General features: G+C 43.4%; 1 protein-coding gene across 2 annotated transcripts; it reads right to left on the bottom strand.

The window, feature by feature from the left end:
* Positions 1-306: 306 nt before the first annotated feature.
* On the bottom strand, positions 307-11,286 carry SLC25A51 (solute carrier family 25 member 51). Of its 2 annotated transcripts, none has more exons than XM_069767280.1 (2): positions 11,154-11,286; positions 307-2,972 (listed from the first exon to the last, which is right to left on the bottom strand). In XM_069767280.1, the coding sequence occupies exon 2, from the start codon at positions 2,923-2,925 to the stop codon at positions 2,029-2,031; it is 897 nt and encodes a 298-aa protein (XP_069623381.1). In that variant the 5' UTR covers positions 2,926-2,972; positions 11,154-11,286; the 3' UTR covers positions 307-2,028. The 2 variants fall into 2 exon arrangements, with proteins under 2 accessions (XP_069623381.1, XP_069623389.1); XM_069767288.1 differs by having other exon boundaries at positions 11,247-11,275.
* Positions 11,287-15,837: the final 4,551 nt, after the last annotated feature.

Genomic DNA, 15,837 nt, shown 5'->3' on the forward strand with positions numbered 1-15,837 from the left:
TAACAGGCATGTTGCAGGGTTCTTATCCAGCAGCCACGGATTACTAACCACACCACTGGACAAGGAGCCTGCAAAACTAATGTGCTCATCTCTACAACCATGTTCTCCTCGGTTTACAAAAAAAATAAATGTCTATTTGCATGAGTATGCTTTTTTATCCCCGCCAAAAAGTTGAGGTAAGCAGAGAAAATGCAGTCAAATTTCACTTTTACAGGCACAAGGGGAAAAGGGGAAGGGGGAAAGGGGGAAAGGGGGAAAAAAAAAAAACAAAGAAAAAAAACACATGGTTGGAGAATTTTAAAATACAACTGAACTTTCCTTTAATGACAATATCAAAGTGCTAAAAGATTAAATATATATATTTTTTATATGCAAATCATATGGGTAAGGGCACATGTTAAATATTTGTTGATGAAATTTCAACATAAAAAAAAAAAAATGCACAATGCATGACCGAATTGACACGCTGCAGATGAGAAAGTGCTTCAGATAAGCATCATGTGCATGACATTTCAGAAATCTCATTTGATTTGCTGGGACAGAAAAATTCTACATTTTTTGAGGCAAAATTAGGGTTAAGTAAAAATGTAAGGTGGTCCAAAATGCTGTAAGCTGTCCATTGTGCATTCAGATTCATGGTTTGGCATCAATCGAACTTGCAACACTTAATGTCCTTAGGCTAGGTTCACATTGCGTTAATGGGTTAACGCTAGCGGACTCCGTTACATGGAGAAATTGTCGCAATTAACGCCATGCAACGGATCCGTTAGCGCACCCATTGACTGCAATGTGCTAACGGATCTCTAGCGCATGCCATTTTTGGCATGCGCTAGCAATGTCCCGTTAGTTTCGGATGGACCTCGGACGCTGCTTGCAGCATCCGAGGTCCGTCCCTCGCTAGCGCAGATCGGGTATCTGCACTAGCGGGATCGCCAAACGCAATCCCTTTTGGGACATTGCGTTAGCGCAGTCCGTAGCGCTATGCGCTAAACGGACTGCCCTAACACAATGTGAACCTAGCCTTATTGTAAAGTGAACCAAATTAGGTTTGTTGTGATGACCATAGCAGATTATCCTTAGCTTTTCAACTGTAGTTACAATGATGTCAATCATTCTCCCTGATCCCAAGGGCAATTAAACATGACAACGTACACAGCTATGTTGTAGATATCATAAAGATGTCATGCAGAAAAAGTGACACTTAGGCGGTCGTCACGCTATCAGTATTTGGTCAGTATTTTACATCAGTCTTTATAAGCCAAAACCAGGAGTGGGTGATAAATACAGAAGTGGTGCATATGTTTCTGTTATACTTTTCCTCTAATTGTTCCACTCCTGGTTTTGGCTTACAAATACTGATGTAAAATACTGACCAAATACTGCTAGTGTGACGGCAGCCTTACAAGAAAGGATTCTCTTTTCTTTTTTACTTGGAAATCTCGCGCTTTTTCGGATTGCTTGACCTATCCACAATTAAATAAAAGTAGGAATTGAGCGCACACAAGTTTTTTTTTATCGATATACTGTATATATTTGATGTGCCACATTGTCATATGTATTAAACCTTACAGACGAAAACAACAACAAAAAATTTAAGGTCTGCTTTTCCCAAATAATAAAAAAGTCAAGCCAGTTTCAGAAGAAATTGGCAGTGTGGTAAACAGATCTGTTATAAAAGTGGCACCCATTTTACATAAAGTTGTGGTAGGGGGTTATGCAGAAGATCCAACACTTGTGCGCTACAACCAAAGACCAATGGATCAATTCATTTCTTGTGTTTGCTTAAATACAACATTAAACGACGTACATAGTAATATCACCGGAAGCAAAAGGCTTGGTTACTGATAAATATAAGGAACAGACAGGCACTTGTGTTTACCAGAGACGACCACTGTCTGCTCTAAATAAGTTTTGTTCCATTGCAATATTAGTGGTGCACACACACAGCCCTGTATTTGGTTTTTTGACAATTTGATCCCTTGTCTGAAAGGAAACGTATCCCCTTGTATTCATGTCCCCCTGTCCATGTCAGAACAGTTTTAACAGCAGCTCATAAGTTGCATTGATGATACCCCATGACAAGACGGATCGGTTAGAGTTAAGAAGGGCCCCACGAAAGAGGTGCGTCAGTTTTCCATCACGTTCTATCCAGATGGTCATAAACACTTTCCCAAAGGAGGTAAATTCTCCACCAATCTGAGACTGCATGCGGGCTTTTACCACATTAATTGGGAAAAACAGAATACCCAACATGGCTCCGAGCAGTCCACCGCAAATAAAGTCATTAAGCACATGAGCACTGGAGGTTTTAGCCTCTGGCAAACACTGTTTGATCGGGTTACGGAGGCTGAAGAAAATTGCATTGCTTGGTCCATTCCGGACCAAAATTGGGACCAGACCACGGTAATATTCCCCAATTCCATAAGGTCGCAGAACTTTAAATGCCTGAAAAGTATTTGTAAATCGATCATGGTGTTTGTAGTCCTGAAGCAAAGTCTGAACTCTCTCAAAAGGCGTGAGAACAGCTTCAGTTGTTCCTGCAAGGACTGCGGCTACACTCCGCGTCACAAGCTCGGGAGCATTGTTATGCCTTAACAAAAGACTTGAGAAGTCTTCATAAAGGCCAAACATCAGGGCAAGAGTTGTCGTCTTCTGCAGGAGAGGAGGCAATATCCCGCGGTAAAGGTTACGAATCCCATCTTTCTCCAATTGTCTGATAGCATCCCTGATCCTTAATCCATAAAGCTGTTGCCGGAACAGCACCTTCTGGATGGGGAAGGTGACTGCAATGTTTGTGAATGCGGCACAGTAGCCACACACATAATGTTTACCAGCGTCAAGAGTTCCTGTATGTTGCATGAGGTCTGGCTTTGCAGCTGGGAAAACCAAGTCACTTTTTCTTTTTCCATGTGCTTCTGAATCCATTACATTCGGAGTGTCAATGTGCCTTTACTGAGAACCCGTTACTTCACCTAAAATGAACAACAATTAGTTAAAAACAGTACATCTATGTAAAAGCATGGCTAAAAGCAATCCAAGATAACAAACAGAGAAGTAAACATAATACACTTCCACAAAGTAAAAACTTGCCAAAATCTGGAATTGGAGATCTGCCAGAAAGGTCACCACCAGCTATCAATTGATGTGTGACATGCTGTCATAGTGGGCAGTCTGCCATCAGAAGATGCTGTTCCTCACCCAAGTGCACCCACAAAATAATTTCTTTCAGATTTGCTAGATTCCCAGGAGATTGAAGCAGTGAGTATTGGAGTTTATGTTATTTAAATCTAGTCTTTTTTTAGCCACCAATTCTTTAATTTGGCCATCATCTGCCTCTAACGGTTGTTAAATTGGTAAATGCAGCTGTCAGAGATTGACAGCGTTACGTCCATAACATTATCGTGGGGAGCTGATAGGTTGTCATGACAGCCAGGGTGGTCTGCTGAAGACCCCCATGCCATTTTTAGATCCTGATGTGAAAGCCAGCCCATGGATGACGTTCATAGGACATTATAATTTTAGCTATTGCTATGTATAGCACAGGTGATCAGACTATTGCAGCTTCAGCAACAATCACAGGCGGTGACTTTCCCATCAACAAAGCAGCTTTCTTTCCAGTCTTGTCTGTCGACGTTACGCTGAATGACAGTCGGCACCCCGCAGTTAGGTCCAGAAAGCAGAAAAAGCCCCTATAAACCTGCTGTCTAAACCCAACTGGTTTTAGAATTTGGGGATCTGTGTTGTCTCATTTTAGATTGAGCATCAGAAGCATATTTATATATGGGGAGGTGAAGATTGGAACCTACTTTGTAAAGGAAAAACAGTGGAATTAACCCTCCTATGCAGTCTATAAGGGCATATAGGAAGATGAATAAAGTGATAACTTAATATCTGCGATCCGATGTCTTATTCCAGAGAAATTCACATTTGTCATATGTAAAAGAGCTGTTAAGATCTATGGTCCGGACATAGATCGGCATGAGAATCTGCCTCCAGAGCTTATTTTAAATGTCAGGGGGCATTACCAGAGTGAGACATGTAATGGCTGTGCGTGCTCGCCTGATCTACATACCGTATCTCACACTGGTAATGCGCCCTTAATTTATCATCATCTCTGGAGGCAGATTCTCAGGGAGATCCATGTCCGGCGCATAGATCTATGCAGTTCATTTGCATATAACAAAAAAAAAAAAAAGGATTTCTTGTGGTAAGACAATGGATTGCAGATAGCAAGGTAACATTTTGTTCAGAAAAGAGAAATAAACCAGCTCACCCGTGATGCATTAGCTGAACTTCGGGAGCACAGACCCGCTGTGTCCAAACGTGTAAAGTCCAAAAAAAGAAGAATGTCCACAGCTCCACAGAATCCATGAAGATAAAATTTCTTTATTCACAAATTTTAAGCATAGAGGATACAAACTTCAGCACAAACCATGTGGGTGTGAAACTCAACGCGTTTCTGGAGACTAAGCTCCCTTAATCACGACATGAAGTTTGTATCCTCTATGCTACAAGTTTGTGAATAAAGAAATTCTATCTTCACGGATTCGGTGGAGCTGGACATTCTTCTTTTCTTGAACATTTTATTCAGCTTCCTATGACCTGCATGCCTAATGACAGATTTCCTTCACCGTAATTAATGCATCAAATAAATAGGGTTGAAAGGCTATTAGGTATGAAATAACATTAATAGGAAAACAAGTACGGTAGTTTTTTTCTTGACTAACCAACTATATATCAACCTTTTTTACTATGTGACTACAAAAACATCTTGCAAAAAATATATATCAGGTACATTTTCCTTACGAATATGTTATGGGGTTGTCTGAACAGAGTATATGGATGACCTAGGACATGAAATCAATTTCACATCCGTGGGAGTTCATTACACTGCAACCTCACCAGTCAGCTGTTACAAGCTCCAGGAGTGGCTGGATGAAAGTAGCAGCTGTCCTGCAGTACCAGCAGCCACTACACAATGAATGGAGTATGTCCATCAAATCTAAATAATCTTAGTTTGTATAAGCACATCATAGAAGACAATGAGTGCTGTAAAAACAAAACCTAGATAATGGTGGATACGAAAAAAAATAAATAATGGTTGATCTCTAATGGGCTAATCGGGTGGAAAAACTCAATACAAGCAAGCACTGGAAAATGAAGAAGTAGAGTGTGTGGCAAGGTTCAGGTTAATCACAGGTTCTTTACCAGACAATCCCTGCAAATGTAAGAGGTTAGGTACAGTCACACTAAGCGACGCTGCAGCGATACCGACAACGATCCGGATCGCTGCAGCGTCGCTGTTTGGTCGCTGGAGAGCTGTCACACAGACAGCTCTCCAGCGACCAACGATGCCGGTAACCAGGGTAAACATTGGGTTACTAAGCGCAGGGCCGCGCTTAGTAACCCGATGTTTACCCTGGATACCATGCTAAAAGTAAAAAAAACAACCACTACATACTTACCTACCGCTGTCTGTCCCCGGCGCTCTGCTTCTCTGCTCTGGCTGTAAGCACAGCGGCCGGAAAGCAGAGCGGTGACGTCACTGCTCTGCTTTCCGGCTGCCCGGCGCTCACAGCCAGGCAGAGAAGCACAGCGCCGGGGACAGACAGCGGTAGGTAAGTATGTAGTGGTTGTTTTTTTACTTTAACGATGGTAACCAGGGTAAACATCGGGTTACTAAGCGCGGACCTGCGCTTAGTAACCCGATGTTTACCCTGGTTACCAGCGAAGACATCGCTGATTCGGTGTCACACACGCCGATTCAGCGATGTCAGCGGTAGATCCAGCGACGAAACAAAGTTCTGGACTTTCTGCCCCGACCAGCGATATCACAGCAAATAAAACAATAAATGGTATCAGTTATATTGATGACAAAGGAATTTAGCAGCCTGATTAGAGACAGGCCTTTATTGCTTCAAAATTATTGAAGTATCTGTCAGAATATGCAGATATAACCCTGGACATCATGCTTGGTGGCCCCCATAAACAGGCATTTTTGTGCATTCTGGCTGGCTTTTCTTATCCAATGTACAAATAAAGGTGTCATCCCTTTCTTTCTCTGGTAATGTAGATAAGGAATGATACGATCAAGCAATACTACAATCATGTGTTATCCTTGCAACTTTGCACTTTACACACCTTTCTCTTTTGCTATTTAAACTTGAAGCAGTTGTATTGGGGCAGACGGGCGATTGTGCTGACATCTTGTTTAGCAGTCATTCTCTCTGCATGCCGGCATGATTAATAAATAAATTATCTTACATATTCAGGTACGGTATGTACAATTTCTAATTAGAAAAGGCTAAAACGCCACTGACACCCACCAACAGGTCATGTTTTCATGATATCCTTAGTATTGCACAGGTGATAATTCCAAGCATTAATTCCATCACCTATGCTATATTAGGCCTCGTTCACACGTCCAGATAATTCCGGTACCGGAGAAATCGGTATTGACGCACAGGGGATGGGAGGCGGGAGGGGACGCACAAACTTTATTTTTAAGGGAAAATAAAAAAAAAACATTGATTTTTCATTCCTTCTCTCCAGCGAACGCTGCTGGGGAGAAGGAATGAATGCCGGCTTCAGCACCACACGCAGCGGGGACAGCGCTTATTGTAGCGCTGTCTCTCCTGCGGGCGGTACATGCACACGGAGGAGAGTGTACACTCTTCTCCGTGTGCTGTCCGTAGTGTGGTCCGTGCTGCTGGTAAAAAACGGACATGTCTACGTGTTTTGCACACGGACATACGGTCCGTGTGAAAACACGCACATGTGCAGAAACACATAGATCCTAATGGATCTACGTGTGTCAGTGTCTCCGGTACGTGAGAAAACTGTCACTACACGTACCGGATACACTGACGTGTGAAAGAGGCCTTAAGGAAATCCTGAAAACATGACCTGTTGGTGGCTCTTCAGGACTGGAGTTGAGAAACACTCGTTCTCTAATGTGTATTGGGGAGGCAGACAACTTAAAATAAGCCACCAGCCAACATGTAAACTGATGGTTTGCTATTAGAAAACACAGGAGTTCTCAGCTGAACAAGCAACTTGGATGTATGGGAGACAGCAGAGATGGCTGTCATTATCAACGGAAGCATTGTTCGGCCGATAGCCAACTTAATTTGTATGGCCACAGGGCTTACGTAGCATAACATCATGCAAGTGTATGGCATCCCAGGCGCCAAGGTAGCTGGCACCAGAGCTGAGTGTAGGCAATTTTCACTTTATACTATAGGGAATATAGCATTTGAGAAGGTGCTCTCAAGAGTAGTGGACAACCTCAAAGTTCCCGCAGTGCAAATTTGGTGCTCTTTTTATGCAGTAGCATTTCTGCACCAATTAGCAAATTTAGGTTTTACTACGTTTCAATGCGAAAATGAAATAAAAAAAACTTATCTGTATCTCATTCACGCCTATGGGGAAAATCCACAAATAAAACTCAATAGCCACAAGAGAAATTGACAAGCTGCAGATTTCATAATCTCACCACACAGGTTAGTATCCAGCAATTTAAAAAGCACAATGGTCATCAGACTTCTAAAAATCTTAGTCACTTAACATGAACTGTATTAAGCTGCGTTTTTCCCCACATGCAAATAAGCATATCTATCTATCTATCTATCTATATATATTTATATACAGTGGGGCAAAAAAGTATTTAGTCGGTCAGCAATAGTGCAAGTTCCACCACTTAAAAAGATGAGAGGCGTCTGTAATTTACATCATAGGTAGACCTCAACTATGGGAGACAAACTGAGAAAAAAAAATCCAGAAAATCACATTGTCTGTTTTTTTTATTATTTTATTTGCATATTATGGTGGAAAATAAGTATTTGGTCATAAACAAAATTTCATCTCAATACTTTGTAATATATCCTTTGTTGGCAATGACAGAGGTCAAACGTTTTCTGTAAGTCTTCACAAGGTTGCCACACACTGTTGTTGGTATGTTGGCCCATTCCTCCATGCAGATCTCCTCTAGAGCAGTGATGTTTTTGGCTTTTCGCTTGGCAACACGGACTTTCAACTCCCTCCAAAGGTTTTCTATAGGGTTGAGAGCTGGAGACTGGCTAGGCCACTCCAGGACCTTGAAATGCTTCTTACGAAGCCACTCCTTCGTTGCCCTGGCGGTGTGCTTTGGATCATTGTCATGTTGAAAGACCCAGCCACGTTTCATCTTCAATGCCCTTGCTGATGGAAGGAGGTTTGCACTCAAAAATCTCACGATACATGGCCCCATTCATTCTTTCATGTACCCGGATCAGTCGTCCTGGCCCCTTTGCAGAGAAACAGCCCCAAAGCATGATGTTTCCACCACCATGCTTTACAGTAGGTATGGTGTTTGATGGATGCAACTCAGTATTCTTTTTCCTCCAAACACGACAAGTTGTGATTCTACCAAACAGTTCCAGTTTGGTTTCATCAGACCATAGGACATTCTCCCAAAACTCCTCTGGATCATCCAAATGCTCTCTAGCAAACTTCAGACGGGCCCGGACATGTACTGGCTTAAGCAGTGGGACACGTCTGGCACTGCAGGATCTGAGTCCATGGTGGCGTAGTGTGTTACTTATGGTAGGCCTTGTTACATTGGTCCCAGCTCTCTGCAGTTCATTCACTAGGTCCCCCCGCGTGGTTCTGGGATTTTTGCTCACCGTTCTTGTGATCATTCTGACCCCACGGGGTGGGATTTTGCGTGGAGCCCCAGATCGAGGGAGATTATCAGTGGTCTTGTATGTCTTCCATTTTCTAATTATTGCTCCCACTGTTGATTTCTTCACTCCAAGCTGGTTGGCTATTGCAGATTCAGTCTTCCCAGCCTGGTGCAGGGCTACAATTTTGTTTCTGGTGTCCTTTGACAGTTCTTTGGTCTTCACCATAGTGGAGTTTGGAGTCAGACTGTTTGAGGGTCTGCACAGGTGTCTTTTTATACTGATAACAAGTTTAAACAGGTGCCATTACTACAGGTAATGAGTGGAGGAAAGAGGAGACTCTTAAAGAAGAAGTTACAGGTCTGTGAGAGCCAGAAATCTTGATTGTTTGTTTCTGACCAAATACTTATTTTCCACCATAATATGCAAATAAAATGATAAAAAAACAGACAATGTGATTTTCAGTTTTTTTTCTTCTCTGTTTGTCTCCCATAGTTGAGGTCTACCTATGATGTAAATGACAGACGCCTCTCATCTTTTTAAGTGGTGGAACTTGCACTATTGCTGACTGACTAAATACTTTTTTGCCCCACTGTATATATATATCCGACTATCAACCACATTCAGCCTGCACTGACCCTGCTGCCTCCTCACCACCGGAGCTCCTGCAACCCTCAACCTACTGTCTCCTTCCCCACCATCTTGTAGAATGTAAGCCCGCAAGGGCAGGGTCCTCGCCCCTCTGTATCAGTCTGTAATTGTTAGTTTGCTTACTGTAAGTGATATCTGTAACTTGTATGTAACCCCTTCTCATGTACAGCACCATGGAATCAATGGTGCTATATAAATAATAATAATAATATTAAGGGGTACTTCCGTCTGTTTCTAACTTCCGTCTGTCTTTAACGGAAATCCTGGGTCACTGATTGGTCGCGACCAATCACCGAGATTGGGGCGGGATTTAAACACTGCTTCACTTTTTACTATTGATGCTGCCTATGCAGAATCAATAGTAAAAACATAGAATGTTAAAAATAATAAAATAAATAAATAAATTACATTCTCACCTTCTGAAGTCTACCGCAGCCTTTCCCAAGAAAGCATTGCGGCAATGACCCCAGATCACGTGGCGGTCACGAGACCGCTACATGATCACGGGTTATTGCCGCTAGGCATTACTGGGAACGGAGCGTCGCAAGGAGCATCGGTAAAGGCCTCGGCTGAATCCGGGGGCCGACGGAAGGGGAGTATATAACTATTTTTTATTTTACTTGTTTTTTTAACAGGGATCTGCTGCGTGGGCTATGCTATCTGCTGCGTGGGCTGTGCTTTCTAGAATACCCGATGCGTTAGAATCGGGCCACCATCTAGTACCACCATAACAATGGTTTTCTACATAGACAACCTCTTAAAATACGGTAAATAGTCCCCTTTGTGAAATAAAAGATACACACCTCCTGCACCAGCACCATTCCAGTGATGCATGTTCTCGCAGGACATTGTTATGCCACACGAGCTATGCAGCCAGATGCTGGAATGGCGCTGATGCAGGAGGATTGCTTGTTATTTTTATTTTACAATGGAGGCCTACTTGCTTAAAAAAGGATTTTCCAGGTAGTGGACAACCCCAACAAGTTTCTACAATCAATATATGCTGCATATCTGAATGCAGTAGTGGACAACCCTTTTAACCTCAAGTTGTGTACAGGATTATTATGTAGGGGTAAGTCTTAATTGGTATTTAAAATGACACACCTTGGCATTACAAGTATTGGTGACATACCAAGGTAATTCTTACATCACTTCATGCTTAATCCACATGTCAGAACTGCGCTGCAAGCTTGAGTTTTACTTACACTGTGCAGAAACAAACCCCGACAAACGCTCTAATGTGGCATAAGCAACAAGACATCACTCATAGGTGATCATTTGCACAAAGCAGCAGCACTTGTCACTGCAGTACCTCCGATCACAACACATTCCAGAACGGTTACATTTACATGTTTAACAAACACCTTCTACTGACACAGTATAAACAATGACACTGCTGCAGGGGATGTCTTCACTCTCTACAGAGTTAGGATGCATCGCTGCAGGTAAACAACCCCTTCTGAACTGATTTTCCATGATTTAGCCCACCACTGGATGCCCTGTATAGAATGGCCCAGTCTTGCCCGGTGGTGCCAGGTATGTGCTGTGTGCCTGCCAGCAGCATTGTATAATGGAGGCCTTTGCTTCAGGTCACAAACACATGGCAGCTCAGGCACCACAGCCATTCACCCCCATGCCTAGCCCCTCTGGCCAGAAGCCATACATCCCCAGGGAAGACAGACAGCGGCCATCTGAGGAGCTGCACATACTGACTCTAAGCCTCAGTGCTAGGAGCCAAGGCCAAATGGCATGGCACTACAAGCCCCAGCACGCCTCTGGGCAGGCCTGCTCTCCACAGCCTCCATATTAGGGTGTGACTTTCACGCTCGGTTGGCCTCTCACCTTCCCTCACAGCTCGCCATGGCTTATTAGCTCTGTCCCCCCAGCACAAGGTGTCCACAATTCCTCCTCTATGGCATCATTCTCACTCCCCACCTCGGCTGGTGACAGTTGTGGGCGGGCTGCATACAAATTACTTCCGGTAGCCTGAAAAAAAAAAAAGTATCCAATCCACGTAGCCGTTGCCACGACGGGAGAACGCATGCGCACAAACATGTCACCTTCAGGCACCACCTGGTGTAGACGGGTGCACGTGACGAATCTGACCAATCTGAGGCCGGGACGCTCTTATGGGACGACTGTGTATGCTCAGCTTGCTGAGTGAGCTTCAATAAAATGGCCGCCGATTATTTATTCCCGCTCTGAATACAGACACCAGGGGGCAGATTTGCTTGAAAAAACAAACAAAACAAAAACAGCGCAAACTAGTAAAACTTTAGTAAATGTGATGCTATAGCTATGGGCATGGTGCTGCGAACAACCGGCAGATCTCATTTGCCCTAAACCTAGTCGGGTGTGTGCACGGGCTACTGCTGCAGGGTGTAGGGGGCATTTCTGTGTGCACCCACCCTCAGCCATGGGCACCTCACTGTGTGTGGACATACCTATGGGTAACAGTGCCCATGGCTGTGTATACAGCAGACAAAATGTGTGGCAAGTTCATTTAATAAAATCATCATGAATCACTCATTTTGGACAGCTTCTCTGTACTGTGCTTTCTCCAACAGTCCCAAAGTGGTGGTTGAGCTTGCCCACTACCGATCCATTATGACAGGGGTCATAGTGGTCAGACCCCCACCCCTGTAGAGGATTTCATCTATCCTGTGAATACCTTCCGGAGTTTTCTCAAGAGGTGCGCCCCTCTGCCGGCCACGACTTCATGGTTTCTGGGGTGGTGTGCTTTTGAAGACTGACATTTCTGACCAGTGATAAGTTTGTGCCACTGGTCTGAACTTAGTGCTTTCACATGCAGCTAGGAGAGGTAGTGATGCCTGTGAAATCCTCCACAGTACCCTGCACGCAGAGTATGCTGACCCCACAGTGTATGCTGACCCCACAGTGCCCCTTCCCAGCTCGGCATGATGCCTCAAACATTCTACACATCTCCCACATACATTATGTGGCCCCCACTGACCCCAACTCAGTATGATGGCCCCTTCAGTCCCACAACACAGTATGATCATCGATGGCCCCTTATAGTCTCACAACACAGTATAGTGGCCCCCACATAATATTGTATGATGCCCGCCCTGGTCCCACATTCCCCACCCAGTGCTTCATGTAGTTTAATGACCTCCGCACAGCCCTCCAAACAGTTCTCCTCAAAGTATGATGGCTCTACACAGCCCTTCACACAGTATAACAGCCCCTCACAGTATAATAGCTCCCCTCACACCGTCCCATACATAGTATAATGGCCCTCACACAGTTTAAAGGCCCTCACACAGCCCTCCACACATTGTAATGGCCCCCACACAGCCCTCCAAGCATTTGAATGGCTAACATACAGCCCTACATACAGTGTAATAGCCTCCACACAGTTAATGACCCCCACACAGCCCTCCACACAGTATAATGCCCCCCACACAGTCCTCCATAAATTATAATGGCCCTCACACAGGTCTCCACTTAGTATAATGGCACCCACACAGTCCCCTACACAGTATAATGGCCCCCACACAGAATAATGGCCACCACACAGTATAATAGCCCCCAAACAGCTTCCATACAGTACAATGACCCCCACACAGCCCTCCACACAATATAATGGCCCCCACACAGCACAACAGTCCCTAGCAGTATGTTAATTCAACAAATGAAAGTACAACGCACAAACCTCTCAAATCCAAAATTACTACATCCAATGTTACTGCTGCAGGAGGAAAACAAGAAACCAGTGACCTTAAAAATTCCTCATTAATAAGGAACAAATCAATACTTGAGCCTGAAAACAATTATTATCTATGGAACAAACTTACAAAAGTGGACATTTCAACTGTTGAGTCCCTACAGCCAAAGCAATGGATATCTGATGAAATTATCTAATATATAATTGCCTAGAATACTACTTCCTGCAATTTGTGCCAACTTCCGTGGCTTTGTCCGGAGCTAATGTCCGGAGCTAATGTCCAGAGCTAATGTCCGGAGATTAATTGCCTAGAATACTACTTCCTGCAATTTGTGCCAACTTCCGTAGCTTTGTCCGGAGCTAATGTCCGGAGCTAACGTCCGGAGCTAATGTGCGGAGATAATGTCCGGAGATTAATTGCCTAGAATACTACTTCCTGCAATTTGTGCCAACTTCCGTGGCTTTGTCCGGAGCTAATGTCCGGAGCTAATGTGCGGAGATAATGTCCGGAGCTAATGTCCGGAGCTAATGTCCGGAGCTAATGTCCGGAGATAAGTGACGTCAACAGTGTCCAGTGTCTGATTGGTTGCTGCCTGCTGCGAGCGACCAATCAGAAACGTGCCGTACTGTGACACACTCCGTCCGCCATTTTGGTGTGATTTTTGAATTTTTACCTCACAGCAAGTTTCTACTGCGTGGAGGCGGGCCCAGTGACGTTGCTCTTCAAGCTCCTGCCGAATTTCGTCAAAAAAATGATAATACCATTTACCAAAACTATATATATTTAGTTGTGAAGTGGTTCAGTGACATTTTCACACCAATTTTGAACTTTTGTTTGGTGTTTTCTCCATATACTGCCTATTATTCACTGACTGTTATACTGAGAGACTGCCGTTTATTAACCTCTTCTTTGCCACATTGGGTATATTGCTCTATTATTTGCCACATAAGGACATTGTCCATTATTGCCCAGCAATTTCTCTGCAATATAAACTGCCTATTTATTAATATCTGCATTCCTGCAAAGAACTATTGCCTATTATTAACTGGCTATTTTCCTACTACCTGACACTGCCTCTTATTAACCTGTTGTTTGCCACCACCACGCTTAAAGCTGTTTAGCTTAGCCAACATGAGCTCTAATAGTAAGGATACTAATGACACAGAGCCCAAAGCTGCTGATGGCGCACGTAAGATTAGGTCTGATAAAAAGTATACTAATAATGCAGAGCAAAAAGACGCCGATGCCGCACGTAAGCGCAAACAGCGTGCTAACAAGAGTACAGAGGATAGATGCAAGCGCATGGACACTGTTAAGTATACTAATGACACAGAGTCCAAAGCTTATGATGGCGCACGTAAGATCAGGTCTGATATAAAGTATGGTAATGATGCAGAGCGAAAAGCCGCCGATGCCGGACGTAAGCGCAAACAGCGTGTTAACAAGAGTACAGAGGATAGATGCAAGTGCCTGGATACTGTTAAGTATACTAATGACACAGAGCCCAAAGCTGCTGATGGCGCACGTAAGATCAGGTCTGATATAAAGTATAGTAATGATGCAGAGCGAAAAGCCGTCGATGCCGCACGTAAGCGCAAACAGCGTGTTAACAAGAGTACAGAGGATAGATGCAAGCGCCTGGATACTGTTAAGTATACTAATGACACAGAGTCCAAAGCTGCTGATGCTGATGGCGCACGTAAGATCAGGTCTGATATAAAGTATGGTAATGATGCAGAGCGAAAAGCCGCCGATGCCGCACGTAAGCGCAAACAGCGTGCTAACAAGAGTACAGAGGAGAGATGCAAGCGCCTGGACACTGTTAAGTATACTAATGACACAGAGCCCAAAGCTGCTGATGGCGCACATAACATCAGGTCTGATAATAAGTATACCAATGACGCTGAGCGAAAAGCCGCCGATGCCGCACGTAAGCACAAACAGCGTGCTAACGAGACTACAGAGGACAGACATAAGCGCCTGGACACTGTTAATGCTGCTTGCAATAAACGCATTACTAATGCGTCTTTTGAGGACAAAACTAATCGATTAAGTAATAAAGCTGCTGCTGCACGCTCTCAACGTTGCAAACATAATATTTCCACGTCCTCAGTCATAGATTCTGCCCACAATACAGCTTCTTTGGTGCCAAGTGTGGAAGTTGTATTGTTTTTAACATTACTTCTGCAAATATCAGAAACATGGAGATGTGAAAGAGGTCTGAGTATTAAGAAATAGGAATCAGTTAGTTAGGACCCATCAGTTCAAAGGCTACCGTGATGTGGTTGATGGGCATGCTTATATTAGCCCATCGGTGTACTATGAACGTTGATTTCTTAAATTTTACACTTCTGTAAAAATAAACACAAAAAATTTGGGTACACAAAAAGGCTTTTATTTCTGTTGTACCTATTAGAATTATTTAAAATGAAGGCTTAGCTAAGCCCAAGAGATGATTAAAAACGTTTCATACCAACCCATCAGATGTAAAATTACTATGAAAATACCTGATGGGCACACAAGTATGCGCCAGTATGGGTACTAAGAGCCTTTCCACATAATAATGAAATATTTTAAAATGTCATAGAACATACCAATATACATAGTTATTGATACATATTATTTATTATTTACATTATTGTTCTTAAGCAAAGAACCGTTGTTGTGGCATTTGCCACAACACGCAAAGTTGTCGTCTGATGTCTTTCATCCCTCCCCTCATAAGCATGTTCATGGATCCTGTGTAACTGTACCTTAAATAACAAGAATTGTCAAGAGCTGGTGAGTGCAGCCATTTTTTGTTCTTTCTTACTATTATTTATTAATTGTATTATTCT

This window comes from Ranitomeya imitator, chromosome 1 (genome assembly GCF_032444005.1).
Source record: "Ranitomeya imitator isolate aRanImi1 chromosome 1, aRanImi1.pri, whole genome shotgun sequence".
In the NCBI taxonomy this organism is placed as follows: Eukaryota; Metazoa; Chordata; class Amphibia; order Anura; family Dendrobatidae; genus Ranitomeya; species Ranitomeya imitator.

Coding starts and splice junctions, on each gene's coding strand:
- SLC25A51 (XM_069767280.1), bottom strand. CDS start 2,925: ATGGATTCAGAAGCACATGGAAAAAGAAAAAGTGACTTGGTTTTCCCA.